This window comes from Lathyrus oleraceus, chromosome 1, assembly GCF_024323335.1.
Source record: "Lathyrus oleraceus cultivar Zhongwan6 chromosome 1, CAAS_Psat_ZW6_1.0, whole genome shotgun sequence".
In the NCBI taxonomy this organism is placed as follows: Eukaryota; Viridiplantae; Streptophyta; class Magnoliopsida; order Fabales; family Fabaceae; genus Lathyrus; species Lathyrus oleraceus.
The window spans coordinates 311,376,983-311,391,222 of NC_066579.1; the positions used below are offsets into that span (position 1 = coordinate 311,376,983).

The 14,240-nt window shown below is 31.4% G+C and overlaps 1 protein-coding gene across 1 annotated transcript; it reads right to left on the bottom strand.

Moving 5' to 3' along the window:
• Positions 1-5,242: 5,242 nt before the first annotated feature.
• Positions 5,243-9,227, bottom strand: LOC127132654 (E3 ubiquitin-protein ligase RING1-like). Its single transcript, XM_051061615.1, has 2 exons — positions 8,061-9,227; positions 5,243-5,561 (listed from the first exon to the last, which is right to left on the bottom strand). The coding sequence occupies exon 1, from the start codon at positions 9,116-9,118 to the stop codon at positions 8,081-8,083; it is 1,038 nt and encodes a 345-aa protein (XP_050917572.1). The 5' UTR covers positions 9,119-9,227; the 3' UTR covers positions 5,243-5,561; positions 8,061-8,080.
• Positions 9,228-14,240: the final 5,013 nt, after the last annotated feature.

A 14,240-nucleotide genomic window follows, 5' to 3' on the forward strand; every position in this document is an offset into this window, starting at 1 on the left:
TTAAATTATGACTAATCTACACAAGATTTTTAAAAAATTCGAGACAGCTCTGCACGTAATTTCATTCAATAAAAAAATAGTCCACGGAAATAAACAATTATCCTCTAAATGCTTCATGAATATGAAACTTTTATAAAAATATATTTTGAAAATCCTCTAAATCCTTCTTGAATATGAAATCTTAGTAAAAGTATATTTTGAATATAGTCGTACCTAATTTTTTTTAAAGATTTTTTTATACCGTCCATTGGATGGATTAATCAATTTCGATGATCAGTTCTGACATTAAATGGATTCAACTGGGATAAATCAATTTTAATAATTACATCTGATTCCCTCATGCAATTGCACAATTAAGTGTTAGTTACAAATTATGTAAAAAGCTTATTTCTATTTCTAAGATCACTAGTTTCTTTAACTGTAACATTCCCACGTGCAATTGCTGAATTTTCCTCATGAAGATTAAATCTGGACTTATACTTTTTTTTTTTGGTAGATACTCTCTTCGTTCACCGGAAAACCATTTCTACCCCATCATAAGCTTTTTATAGTGGCATTTATCATCGAACTAGTCATCCTCTGCTCCTATTCACAACAACCATAAAAGTATTTTTTTTATTTCTTTAATATAATTAAATGTTTTTAATATTCTTTCAAATATAAAAATGTATTCATCTAAAAGAAACAAATCCATACCATATATGTTATCTTAATTTTAAAATATAGATATGACTTTCAAACATGCATTCGAAAATCGATAATAAAAATATATTACTATAAGAGAACCAAACAACTACCGGAATTTATGTTATAGCTTTTAAATATCATAATGTCTTCATTATTATTATTAAGAAAAGTGGTTGAGTCTAACTCAATCTTATAAAACTAACTTGTAAAACGAATAATATCACTCTATATAAACTCTTTTAAGATCTCTAACCAATGTGGGATTTGGGATTTTCTCAATACACCATCCTAACACCCCTCACTCTTTTAGACTTGTTGAGTGGATATAAGCGTTAGTGGCCTATGGTGCATGTATATAAATGGTTGAGTGAGGATTTCCACTTATAAGCACAGAGAATTGCCACTTATAAGTACATGTCAAGTCATATATTGTTCAATGTGAGACTCTTAATATAATCTCTCGTGTCGAATCTTAAAGGAGACTCTAAAACCATATTTTAAGACTTTATCTCTAACCAATGTAGGAATCGAAATTTTCTCAATAATCATTAATAAATTTATTATCCGATTGTAGTATCACAAAATTCTTAGGAAATGACATTAAGGGGAATTCTAATAACTTCTCAATCTCTATTAAAATGAGGTTTTTAATGGTCATGTGTCGTTTTGAAAAAAAAAAGGAAAAGAGAATTAATTGGAAAATATAAAAATTTAAGCACAAATGCCTTAGATTTTGGGAGTTTTCTCTAATCATAAAGAATATTGTCTAATCTTTACTCCAAATTTTAAAAATACGTTATTTATTTATAGGCTTATAATCGATAAAATAAATAAATTATTTACTGAATAAGTGAGAGAATAAATGTCATTTGATTACACATATCTACCATCAAGATTTTTTTTCTTTAAAAGCAAATGTTCCATTTGCTATAGGAACAATTGAAGTTGTTATTGATGAATTTTATCCACCATTGCAAAGAATTAGGATCGGTAGATAATATAGAGAATTGTTCTTTTCATCATTAGGGGTTCTCCTCCACCACCATGAAAAGACTTAAATGTCTCCAACGTTTGAAGATGCGCATTTTCGAACGCATCTTTTTCACACACAATTGAGATGAAAATAACGAGAAACCCTTATTATGTTAAAATTTGATCTGAAGATGCATCTCCATATGCACAAAAGATTACTTCGGAGATTCATCTCCGTAACACCCCCTTAGTTCATTAGTCTGTGAGTTTTTCAGAGATGCATCTCCAGAATATATTTTGTTAGTTCAAAATAGGAACATACAAAAACAATGGCAGAATGAAAAACCAACATAAGTTAACATCAAAATAAACATTACATAGATAATACTATATAAATTTAACATTACATGTCATTAAAAATAGGTGATTCAGGACGTTGCAACATCCTTATAATATCTTTGCTTGATCTTTGAATCGTCGCATCCACTTCAATCGGATCCTTTGTTGAGTAACGATAAAAGATACTCCACATAACCCTCAAATCATCATCGATCTTTAGTTCAAGCATGGTGAATTGTATCTTTCATTCGTTGTCAATCAAGGGTGAATGGTACTCGAGTTTGACAACTCTCCGATTTTCTAAATATCACAGAAGAGTATTCAGTTTGGATTTCAGATTGTCGAAAATTATGTCCTCAAAGACCCTAAACTGGAGTGGGAGATTTACGTCATTGAAATACACAAATGCAAGATGGAGATATGGATTCATTATGATTTTTGTAAAGAAGATGGAATAAGAGATCCTATTTATAAAAATTATAAATCAATAAGGACCTCATAAACCTTACCATATAGTCTGGACAAAATTCAGAATATGCATCTTTGAATTATCCCCTTTGTTGTTCTTTTTTTTAATAATTAGAAGGTATATCCGAAAATGCATCTCTGGACGATCATATGTGTTATGTTTTAAATAATTAGAAGGTGTGTCTGGAGACGCATCTCCGAAACCAACCAAAACCTCTGCAGAACAGGATCAAGGTATTATGCATAGCACAATTTCAAAACACAAAAATTGTTCAAAAAATACCACCCAATTTTGTAACATTATGCAGTGTGTTATATACACAAAAACATGTTACATTGCTAGATTACAACTAAAGTGCATCAAAACATATGCCACCGCCTAAATCTATTGATGGTTCATGCTTCGATCTTTCCCTATTTTCTTTTCTTTCAATGTCGCTTAACTTAGGTAAACTTTTCCCTCCTTTATAAAAAGTGATTCGGGCAAGTTTCAGCATCTTGTGTGAAATATGTCGTCCATTCCCAAGATGTCTTTGGTATAGGACATTTTATATTTACTTTATATTTGAAACATTTAGAGGTACTTTCTATTTCAAAGATGTGCATATGTTTTTCGTCGCCGTCATGTTTAATGTCATGTCCGAAACAAGTTTCCTCTCCTCCAAAACAAGGAGACAAACAATGGGATAATCGATAGCTTGTCAGTCAATGCATGATTATGTATATCGGAAATCATATTAAATTTCCATGTCTCATCCACGTAATTTAAATGGACACTCACATTTTCTCGATCAATTGTCATCTCGTTTCAACTTCATAATCCTTGATTGGTGTGTGCCCCTTCTTTCGCATATCATTGTTACAAATGTTTGTCTTCTATCAGAACCATTATCGGACCTTCCGATTACAACGCCAAACCCCAATTTTTCGAATTTCCTACACTCAAATATGATACGGAGATGCATCTTCGAACTATATATTTTTGCTAAATAAGTGAATCTCAGAAAGACGTATTTTGATGGGATTTGGATGCGTTTGAAAAGCATTTTCGAATCTTCAAGTGTGAAAGACACCAGATCATTTTCATATATATATTTATATATATATATATATATATATATATAATTTTTCATGCAAACAAGTTGACAATGCCACGTGATTAGGACTATTAAATGATCATTGATCCAAACCGACCAATCAAATCATTATGTTAGACTAATGAATTGAATTTGTATTGCATAAACAATTCTAAAATCTAATCAAATGACAAATAAACATATTGAAACCGAGTCGAAATTAAAGATGTTAAAACAATTTAAAATATTTTATTAAAGTTTAAAATATATTTTCTTTAATAAATGGTTAGGTTTAAAAAAACGGTATTTTGATTAGTATGGTTTAGAATTCCAAATTGAAATATCAAATTAATAATTTTGACTCAGATTCGATTTTAGATCAGTTAAAGCAGTTCAAGTCAATTCCAATGACCTTTTACTATAATTTAGTTCAATTATGTAACCAAACAATCCTATGATGATCATGTATCATGTAACTTAAGTTGTTTTTCTCATGTCTCTTTTGTGTTATCAATTTTATCATTGAATAGAGAAATGTGATATAAACTTTTAATATAAAAAAGAATAGTGAAATAATTAATAATGAAATTGATAACACATTAGAGGGGAAAATTTAATAATGAAATTGATATCACATGAGAGAGGAAAAAACTTGAGAGGATCCATTACATTGTAGGATACCTGCTAAAAGAATGAAAGAGACATGAGACACAACACTATCACATGAAAAAGTTGTCTCATTTTTTTAATAATATTAAAACAAAGTTTAACTATGACTTTGAATTTGAGACTTCATACTTTAATGGATGAAACATTTGTGTATGTTGATGTTTACAAAAGATTAATGAGACTATGAGTTTGAATTTGAGATTAATGTTGAGGTTTGAATTTGAGATTAACGAGACTTCATACTTTAGTAGTCTAATTTTACAAAACTATTTTTGAAAACTATTCTCTATTTTAGAGTTTTAATACTAAAAACAAAAAATAGATTTTTGAGGTTTTTAATTTTGAAAATTAAGAAGGAAAAAATAAAGAAATATGGTACACTTTTAATTAATAGCAAATTTATAATCCTATTCAACTTCAAAATAATTTTTAAAAATTAGATTATCAAATATGTTTTCTTTTATTTTTTTCTTCAAAACTCTTTGAAAATTGATTTACAAAATAGTTTTTAAAAACTAAAACTCATTCAAATGAGTCTTAAATATGAATTCCTTCTTCTATTTAGTTCCTAAACTATAAGAATATAATAAATAGTCCCTAAACTATTACTAATCCATCAGATTAATCCCTAGGTTGTTTAAAGAAAATTAACAAAAATTATAGTTCAATGATTAAATTGACAGTTTAAAAATATTTTAAGGGCTCCTCATAATAAATCCTAAAGTCAAGGACCAAAATAGAAGAGTGATAATTTAGGACTAGCTTAACAGGTTTTTCTATTCTAATTTCACAGCTTTGGGTGATAAGACAGAGCCATCAATGCAGCAAGACAATTTACTGGGTAAATACATGGAGAGAATGGTGTATAATATATGAATCTGACCCATCTTCACTAAAACAAATGGGGCTTATAACACATCTTATATCCCAACTTAAACCAAAAAAGAAAAAGAAAAAAAAGGTAATAACACTCCATGACCAAAGTAAGAAAATAGACTTAAATAATGTTATAATAATTCATTATTCATGTAAAAAAAAACAATTTATTTCAACTATTCATTTTCTAGGTGAAACGGCTATAACCTTTTCTTCCTTTTGAAACCAAACCCAGGAAGAGGTGAACAATGAAAACAATGTCACAGACAGCATAGTTCACAAAATATAGAACAGATAATGTACATAAAAACCATTAATCTACAAAGAACTCTAAGTATCAAAACGGTGATGTACAATCACATGAGTTCATTATAGTAAAATATAAAATTTTTAACTGTCAAACCAGTGCTTGGTATTTGACATCACCTTCTACTCACAGAATGCTGCAGACTTGACACCCCTGATACCTGATACCTGCGGGAAAGAAAAAAAAACAGGTTTCAGAAAAGATCTGATTGGGCTATGATTTCAAAATTAAACTCAACCCTTATACACACTATTAAGATCAATAACACTGTAACTCAAATTGAGAGATTCATTTTACATACGATCTGATAAGACTTCCTCTTTGAAATATAGACATTCGCAAGCAAAATATCTAATATACAATTGTAGTAATGGATAGTGCACCACCCATAATGCATGGTTTAAGTTCTGAGGAGGTGCATGTCACAATAAAGACACATATAAGAAAAATGGCAGGTGTTAGGAACCCAAGAATTGGATTCCAAAGGAATACCAATTTTATTCAGAAAATAGAAAGAATTAGGAGAGAAATCTCTCCTTCAAGGGTCTTCCCTTCACAAGAGTCACTACTCTATTCACAATTGTTTACAATGATCAATGATACCCTTTCTAACTCCCAAAAACTCACTATTTAATAAACTAATAACATCCCTAACCAAACTCCTCATAGTATGTACATTATTTCACTTTAGCAGATTGGCAAACCTTCCAAGCAACAAATAGTTCAAAATGAATCACAAAAATGTCTATTCTACTACTGTATAATACGAATGCAAAGTTTTAAACAATACAATTTGAGCTTGCTGCAATAACAGCCAACTTCTGAAATTTTAACACCTCATTAAATAAAGAAGGTTCTGTTGTAGCAAGGTGTCTCAGATGAAAAAGGAGTTGGGCATAAATAGTTTTTTCTTTAACTTTTTTTTTCTAAATCAAATATAACAGATCCTTCTTTTTCAGCTGAAGATAGTGGTATAAACACATTGCTACAACAGAACCTTCTTTGTTTGCACAAGGTACATGTTTTCTTTCATAGGTTATGACATAGATCAATAAGGTAAACACATCCACAAAATCAGAACAAACATCATCATACCATATGCCCCAACTTATGCACCAAACAAGCATCACAAAAACAAATGAACTAATGTTGTCAATTACAGATCATTGAAAATAACAATTTGTTCAAACTTTGCTATTTACAATGCTATAGCACCACTATTTGAAAACACTTTGTACTACATAGTGTATCACAGGGCAACAGCGGTTTGTTCAAATTCCGCTACACTGCAATGTTATTAATAGCGGATTGCGGAAAATAGCATATTGCCAACAACCCAGTATAAGAAATAGCGGATAGCGTAGCAGGGAAATAGCAAAAGCTGCAAAGTGGTTGAAATAAAAAAAAAAAGTATATATAAAATAAAGCATGTTGCACACAAATAAAAGCTACATAAAAGTTGAAGTTAATTTGAACAAGAGAAGGGATATATAATAAAAAGGAAATATTTTGGAGAAAAAAACTGAGAAATAGAAGACAACAGGAAAGGTGAAAGGTGAAGGGGACAGATGAGGGGGTTACCGAGATTGTGGAGTTTAGGGTTTATATAAGACCCCATCTCATCACCAACTCAGCATTGTTTTATTTGTTGTTTGTAAAAACATGCCATGTGCAGCTCACATGATATTTTAATGTTATTGCTAGGGAAAAAGCAATAAGCTCTGGTACGTAAGCCATAACGGCCATCCCCGGCATGCAAAAAGCAACTGCTATTGCTATGGTAGAAACTTGTAATAGCGTATCGGCTTATGTTGCAGGTTGCTCAAATCTTGATATGTAAGCATACCAGTTATTTAACAACACTGCTATGTTATAGCGCCGCCATTTGCCAATACTGAAATGAAGGTAACCCTAACTAGCAGCATCACAATCCATACTACATAACTGAAATTGGAAGTTTTGAAACCCTACTCTTTCATCAATTAAGGCACATCCAATCAAAGATAAAATTTGTTTCCCTTTACAATTAGTTCCCAAATATTTTTTAGCTGCATATTCAAAAGAAAAGCCAAATATATTTAACCTGCCACGACGACCTAACCCTAACATTCAACAAATTACCAAGTTTAAATCATAGAAAGTACCACCATAAAAATCACATTCACCCCAGATAATCAAACAGAATCTCCAAAAATGGTTTATCACAAGAGCAATCCAGAGCTAACCTCGGCATGAATAAGCACTTGAAAACTACTTCACCATTTTACCAGAGGCAATTGAAATGAGTCAAACATACGAAAATCATAAACTACAAAATTACTTGTAATAAGTCAAAACAATCACAAAAGAAATGCCATTTAACCTGCCAACCTAACCCTAACACTCAACAAAGTTCCAAGTTTAAATCATAAAAAGCACCACCATAAAATCACATTCACCACAGATAATCAAAGCGAGACTCCAAAAATGGTTTAACACAAGAGTAATCCAGAGCTAAACCCAGTATGAATAAGAACTTTAAACACCATTTTACCAGAGGCAATTGCAATGAGTCAAACATATGAAAAGCATAAACTACACTATTACTTGTAATAATTCAAAACAATCACAATAAAATAGAACCAGAAATCTAACACCCAAAAGAAAACAAGAAGCTCCAAACTTACATATGAAAGAGGACTGATTCTCAGTCGAGATCTTCTTGTCTGGTCTCTGACCCAAAATTCTGATTGCTCCTATTCTCAGTATTGGACTGCTCACTATTGCTATTGCTGTTATTGTCGTTGTCAACATTCCCAGCATTACTTGTCCCCGCAGCAGAAGAAGGTACCCTAAATGGCATTAACGGCAAAGACACCCTAAACCTCCTCACAGAATCATCTCCACCAGCAGCACCAGAATCACCTCCACCGCTCTGAGCCCTCTGCTCATAATCAGGATCATCGGTGGGCAACTCATGACGACAAACAGGGCAAGAATTATGCATTTCCAGCCACGGCAAGATACAATCAGCATGATAAATATGCTTACACGGCATCTGCTTGGCCTTTTCACCAAGGACAAATGTGTCTTTGCACACAGCACACTGAGACGAATCGGACTCCAGCAACTCCCCGGTAACTTCGATAACAGGGAGTTTTTCCACAGCAGATTTTGCCGCAGGAGGAGTCCCACGCCGACTCGGATCGTTCTCAGCCAATTGCTGGATCAGATCCTCAAGCCCCGGTCCAAAGAAATAATCCCCCGGATTCGCGTTGCCGGGAAACCGAAACTGACGAGCCGCATCATCGCCGTCGTTGATGAAGAACTGAACATTGCCTCCTCCCGCCCTCATGTTCTGAAGGTAATTCTGGATGAAGGCGACAGGGTTAAACGGTTCGCCGAAAGGCGCAGGCTGAGACGGGGACGACGACAACAAGGCGGAGAGATCATTGAATGGCTGAGGAGCGGCACCACCAGAGAAAACGAGGGGAAAGGAGAAGCCTGCGGCGGGAAAGTCGGTGGTGTGGGAGAAGAACGGAGGGATAGGGTTGGGATTAGGGTTAGGGTTCGGGATTGGAGCTTCGAGTTCCTCCAGGAAGGTACTGTTGCAATTGGGACAGATTAGATCGGCGGTGGAGGTTGAAATGAAGGCTGTGCGTTGGCACTGGTGGCAAAAGTATTGACGAAGTTCGTCGGAGTTTCCGCCGGGGTGAAGGTTGTGGTTGCCGCCGGCGGAAGACATGTCAGCGAGAAAAATGAAGAGAGAGAAAGAAGAGAGAGAAGGGAAAAGAGAAGGAAGAATGAAAAATGAGAGACCACAATCAACGTGAAATGAAAAGAGAGGAAGAAGAGAGCTGAGTGGCAAAATCGTAAAAAACAAACAATTGTAGAAAAAAAAACATTTTAAATTAATCCATTGGTCAAACAATTATACTTTTTAAAATTACTACATCCATTTTCTATTATAAATCATTTTAAAAAAAATATTTTATACTATTTTAAAATATCAATTAATTATTAATTAATGTTATTTTTTATATTATATCTTTAAATATTTATTATTTTTTCATTTCAATTATATTAATTTATCAATAATTTCGTAAAACTTTTAATAACTTTTCTTTTTTATATTATAACTATTAATTTTTTAATATGTGAGAATAATAAAAAATGACTTATAATAAAAAACAGATAGAATATTAAATAATGTATGAGAAAAAAAATTATGAATTTAATCTTTTTATATTCATTGGAAACATCAACTAAAAAAACTTAGCAAAAAAACATCAATTAAATAATAAATTTTTAAAAATATTGAATACTAGATCAGATAATTAGTACACCCTTGTCATTATTATAATCAAATGGATAATGTTAATTTGTGTCTTAGGGGTACAAGTTAAAGAATCAAATGAAGAAATGTCATCTTGAAAATTGTGTATTGATTTTAATAAAAATATAAAAATATTTTTTTAATTATTTATTTTAATAGAAAATTTTTATAAATGGCTTTCTTAACTTGTGTCCCTAAAGCACAATTTAACATTATCCTAATCAAATTTAATTTTTTTTTATACATTTGATCCTTGACTTATCTAATACATATATAGATTAAATACGGTTAAATGTATAAAAAAATCGAATTTGTTTATAATAATGTCCGAATGGGAGTATATTTTATAAATATTTATTTGTATAATCTATTTTCTCAATCCAAAGATTAAGTTGACTGAGTTTTATTCTTAAAAAAATAATAAAACAAAAAAGTAATATATTTTATAAAATGTTCTTATCACTATTCATGTATTCATTCTTATCTGAAATACAATGTATAAGATACTTACATTATAAGTAATATAAATAAGTAACTCCCTTTTCAAACAGTATTAATTAAAAAGAGTACAGTTTTCTAGAAAAACTTAATATTTATTAAAAATGGAAAACATCGCTCCTTGTATTGTTTTATTGGGTCTACGTAGTTCAATTTGAGACAAATTAAATATATTATATAAGATGAAAATATATAAGTTTGTATTGGTTATGCCGCGATAAGAATTGGTTAAAAGTGAGTTGAATTTGATCTGATATATGTTTGGATACACGGACATAAATGTATGTGATACATTATTGATATTGTTTGGATAATTCGAATCAAAATTGATTTTGTATGTATAATTACTAAATACTAAGATTTTAATATGTATTTAATAAAACCTAAAACATAAAATAATTAAATATAATTTTTTCAGGCCAACCATTCAGAAGAGATTACAATTCGTCTAGAACCTTCGCATCACATGAGAATTACCGTGCGGGGGAATACAGGTTATCCAAGCGTTATATGCATCCAACGGCTTCTCGCATTACACGCCTAACAAATAGCAAGTTATTGAAAATGCAATCACGTTATCGTATGGTATCGCTTACTTATTTTGATGTTTTTGCTAATTTGAAGATAGTTGTTATAGTTTGTTTGCGTATTTGTAATGTGTTTATCATTTAATATTCGCATGTTTGTACATTTTTCGTATTTCAATTGTATTTTAATCTTTTCGGCTATTATGTTATTGTACCATTGAGAATCCTAATTACCAAATAATTGAGAGTGTTAAATCCTTGATATTGACTCTTTTTTAGCCTAGCAAGTTGCATTTTTGTCGTTTCATCAAATGTGACTTGAATCACAAGTTAAAACACTTAAATCTGGATGTTTAGTAACTTGATTCAAATCAAGTGTTAATTTTGATTCAAATCATGAACCTTGTGAAAATTGGAATTTGCCTCTGGATCAATTGGTTTGAATTAACAAATGAACATGATTTGAATCACAATCTCGTGTGACTCGAATCAAGTGTTAATTCTGATTCGAATCAGATGTCTCCATGAAATCAATTGTGGGCCCTGCTCAAATTGATTCAGATCAAGCATATAACTTGATTTGAATCACACAATCTTATGATTTGAATCATAATTTCTTTTTTACTCAAATCATAGCTTCATAAATCCAATTTTCTATCTTAGATTTAAATAGTTATTTCTTTGATGAAAGCTTTAAGAGAGTGAAAAATGTGGGTGAAACCCATAGAGACAAAAATATCAATTTGTCTTCTCTTCTTTAGTGTGTTTATACCTAGCACCATGAATCTTTATCTTCTTCTCTATAACAACTTTTTGAATGCTAATCAATGTCAAATTCACTTCTTTTTGTTGCATCTTGTCCTTGTGCAATTTGTTGTTGTTTGAATGAATTAGAGAGAGTGAGTTGAATAATCTTGTTGTGTTGTTCATGATTAATCAAGCTCATGATATCAATCAAGAACGAGGACCCATTTACCCAGAAATTTGAGAGAACCTTGTGTGTTTGTTCTTCATTCATATTCATCAAATTTCTTGACTAATACCTTATGAATTAGAACGTTTGTGAGATAGCCAGGCAATGTTCATCATCTTCATCCTTAGTCTTTTTCCATTGTTGAGGATCTTCATCTCTAAAGATTGAGTGTTGAGGGAGACTAGTGGTACATAGGATATCTAATATTTTTTGTGCGAAGTTTGTTGTTTGTAACAGGTGTCGATATCATTTCTTGAATGCAGTTTGGTTTTTATTGTTATCTATCAAGGAGAGAGTTTCAATATACTAAATGGAAGACTTTGACGAGATCAAGTGTCAATTGTCTGTAAGGCTGAGTTGGAAGTTATCCAGCTTTGGTGGAGTTAGAGAAATATTGCTTGCAGATAAAGTTGAGAGTTATTCAATCAACGCTTAGCTAATGAAAATCGCTCTTACAAGGAATCGGTGAGATCAGGTTGATTGCCACACATAAATACTTGGAGAAAATTATTTTGGATAACAATGTTATAGGATCAAGATCTTTAGAAGTCTTGCTTTTGTTAGCAGTTTGAGTGTTTGTATCAACAGAGGAAATTATAGTGTGATAGTTCATTGTAATTAAAATGCTTGTATCAAACTTATCAAAATAGTGGAAGATCGTGATTATTTTTTACTGGTTAATTAACATCATTGAAAAGTGGAGTAGACAAAGCGAGGACGAACGTCAAACTACTATATATCTCTGTGTATCTTTTCTTTTTTCCTTATCTTCTTTATTTTTCCAGCATCCCTTAATATCGCTATTGAATTATTGCATAATTGCATCGATTGCATGTCATATAGGTTGGGTTGTACTTATAGAGATTTAATGTATAAGCTTATGGATGTGGTGTATCAATCTTATTAGATTATCATGAAGACAATTATGTCTTGAATGAACATCTAAGTAAAGAGTTTTTAAATCACTTTGTTTAAAGTGGCTTTGGTTGTCTTGTGGTTGACTTGCATTAGAATCAACCGAGCTCTTAATGACATCACGTATTATTTCACCTAGTTTAATTCATTGAGATGCTTCCAAGCTCTCCTAGTATTGTGTATTGCTTCCCTGCTACTTAAAATCTCTAATTTCGTTAATGGGGCCTAAAATGTTTTTGAAATTTTCTTAAAGGGTATACTCAATCCCCCCCCCCTTCTAGACCTCTTTATGTCCACATTCTCACCCAACAATTGGTATCCGAGTCTGGTTTTTATATCAAAGTCTTGCGACTCCAAAAGTTGAGGATATGGTTCATTCGATCCTAGACGAGTTTTTCTAATCGTTTGAAAGCTTATGCAATTCAATGAATTTCAATTATATTACAATGATTTACTAATGCCTGGTTATTCGTTGCATGCATCACATATATTAACTCAAAGTATAATCGTACTATAATATTCTTCAAAGAGTAGTTGTATTTAAGATATTCTTTAAGTTTTGATTCATCCGGAATTGAACTGACAACATTTTGAGGTATGTGCAAAGTAATAAGAAACCTTACACCATGTCTTAAAGGTTGCTCTTGATTGATCCTAATTGAAGATGGTCGTGCATTCACACAATAACGTGCTTGAGAGTTTTGAGAGATAAAAAGAAAGAAATAAAAAGCATCTTCTAAGTGACCTATTCTTCCAAGGTTATCATAAAAAGAAGATGAAGGCAATTTTGTGACTATTGGCATTAATTTTCCAAAGTTTCAACAATTACAAAAGATTTGAGGATAAAAATGTGTTTCTTAAAGTGTTAATGTTTGTCAAAGAGTTAAATCAGTTATTCGGGATTGACAAGATGTGTCAATTAGTAATAATCAAACCATCATTGTTCAAATTTCATCTGAAGCCTTATGAAAAAGAGTTGTATAATATTCTTCAGGCGTGCAAGAAAAGTTATATACAATTAGTATATCTCTGATCGTATTTTAAAGCTTATGATATTCTTATTGTCGATTACTAATTGTTCTAGTGTGCAGTAAGTTAAGCCTAGATCATCTAAATTGGTATGATCGTTTCAACCATTCTTTATTTCATTTTGTGTATATATAGTTATAATTATGCAAATGCATAAATGTATTGTATGTTTGAAACATGTATGTGTATGTGAGATATTTTTGCATTTCATGCTTTAATCACTCAATCAGTATAATTTTTGTTTCATCTGTTCATTGTATTCATGTGCATCATTCATGCATTCATGCATCACCATTTAATCTCTTGCATTAAAAATATCTTAGCATTCACATCAAATGCATTTTGTATTACAAATCTCTTTGAACATTTGCATTAAAGTGACTTATTATTTTTTAATCATAATCAGATTCATGCATCCCATCAAAAATCATTTTTCATTTGCATTATTTTTTTTCCAGATTTGGAGTGATTGATTCGAATCAAATTTAACACATGACTCAAATCAGAAGTCTGGATTTTGGGACAATTTGAGGCTGCTCAAATTGATTCGAAACAAATTTAACACATGATTTGAATCAGAAGCCTGAAA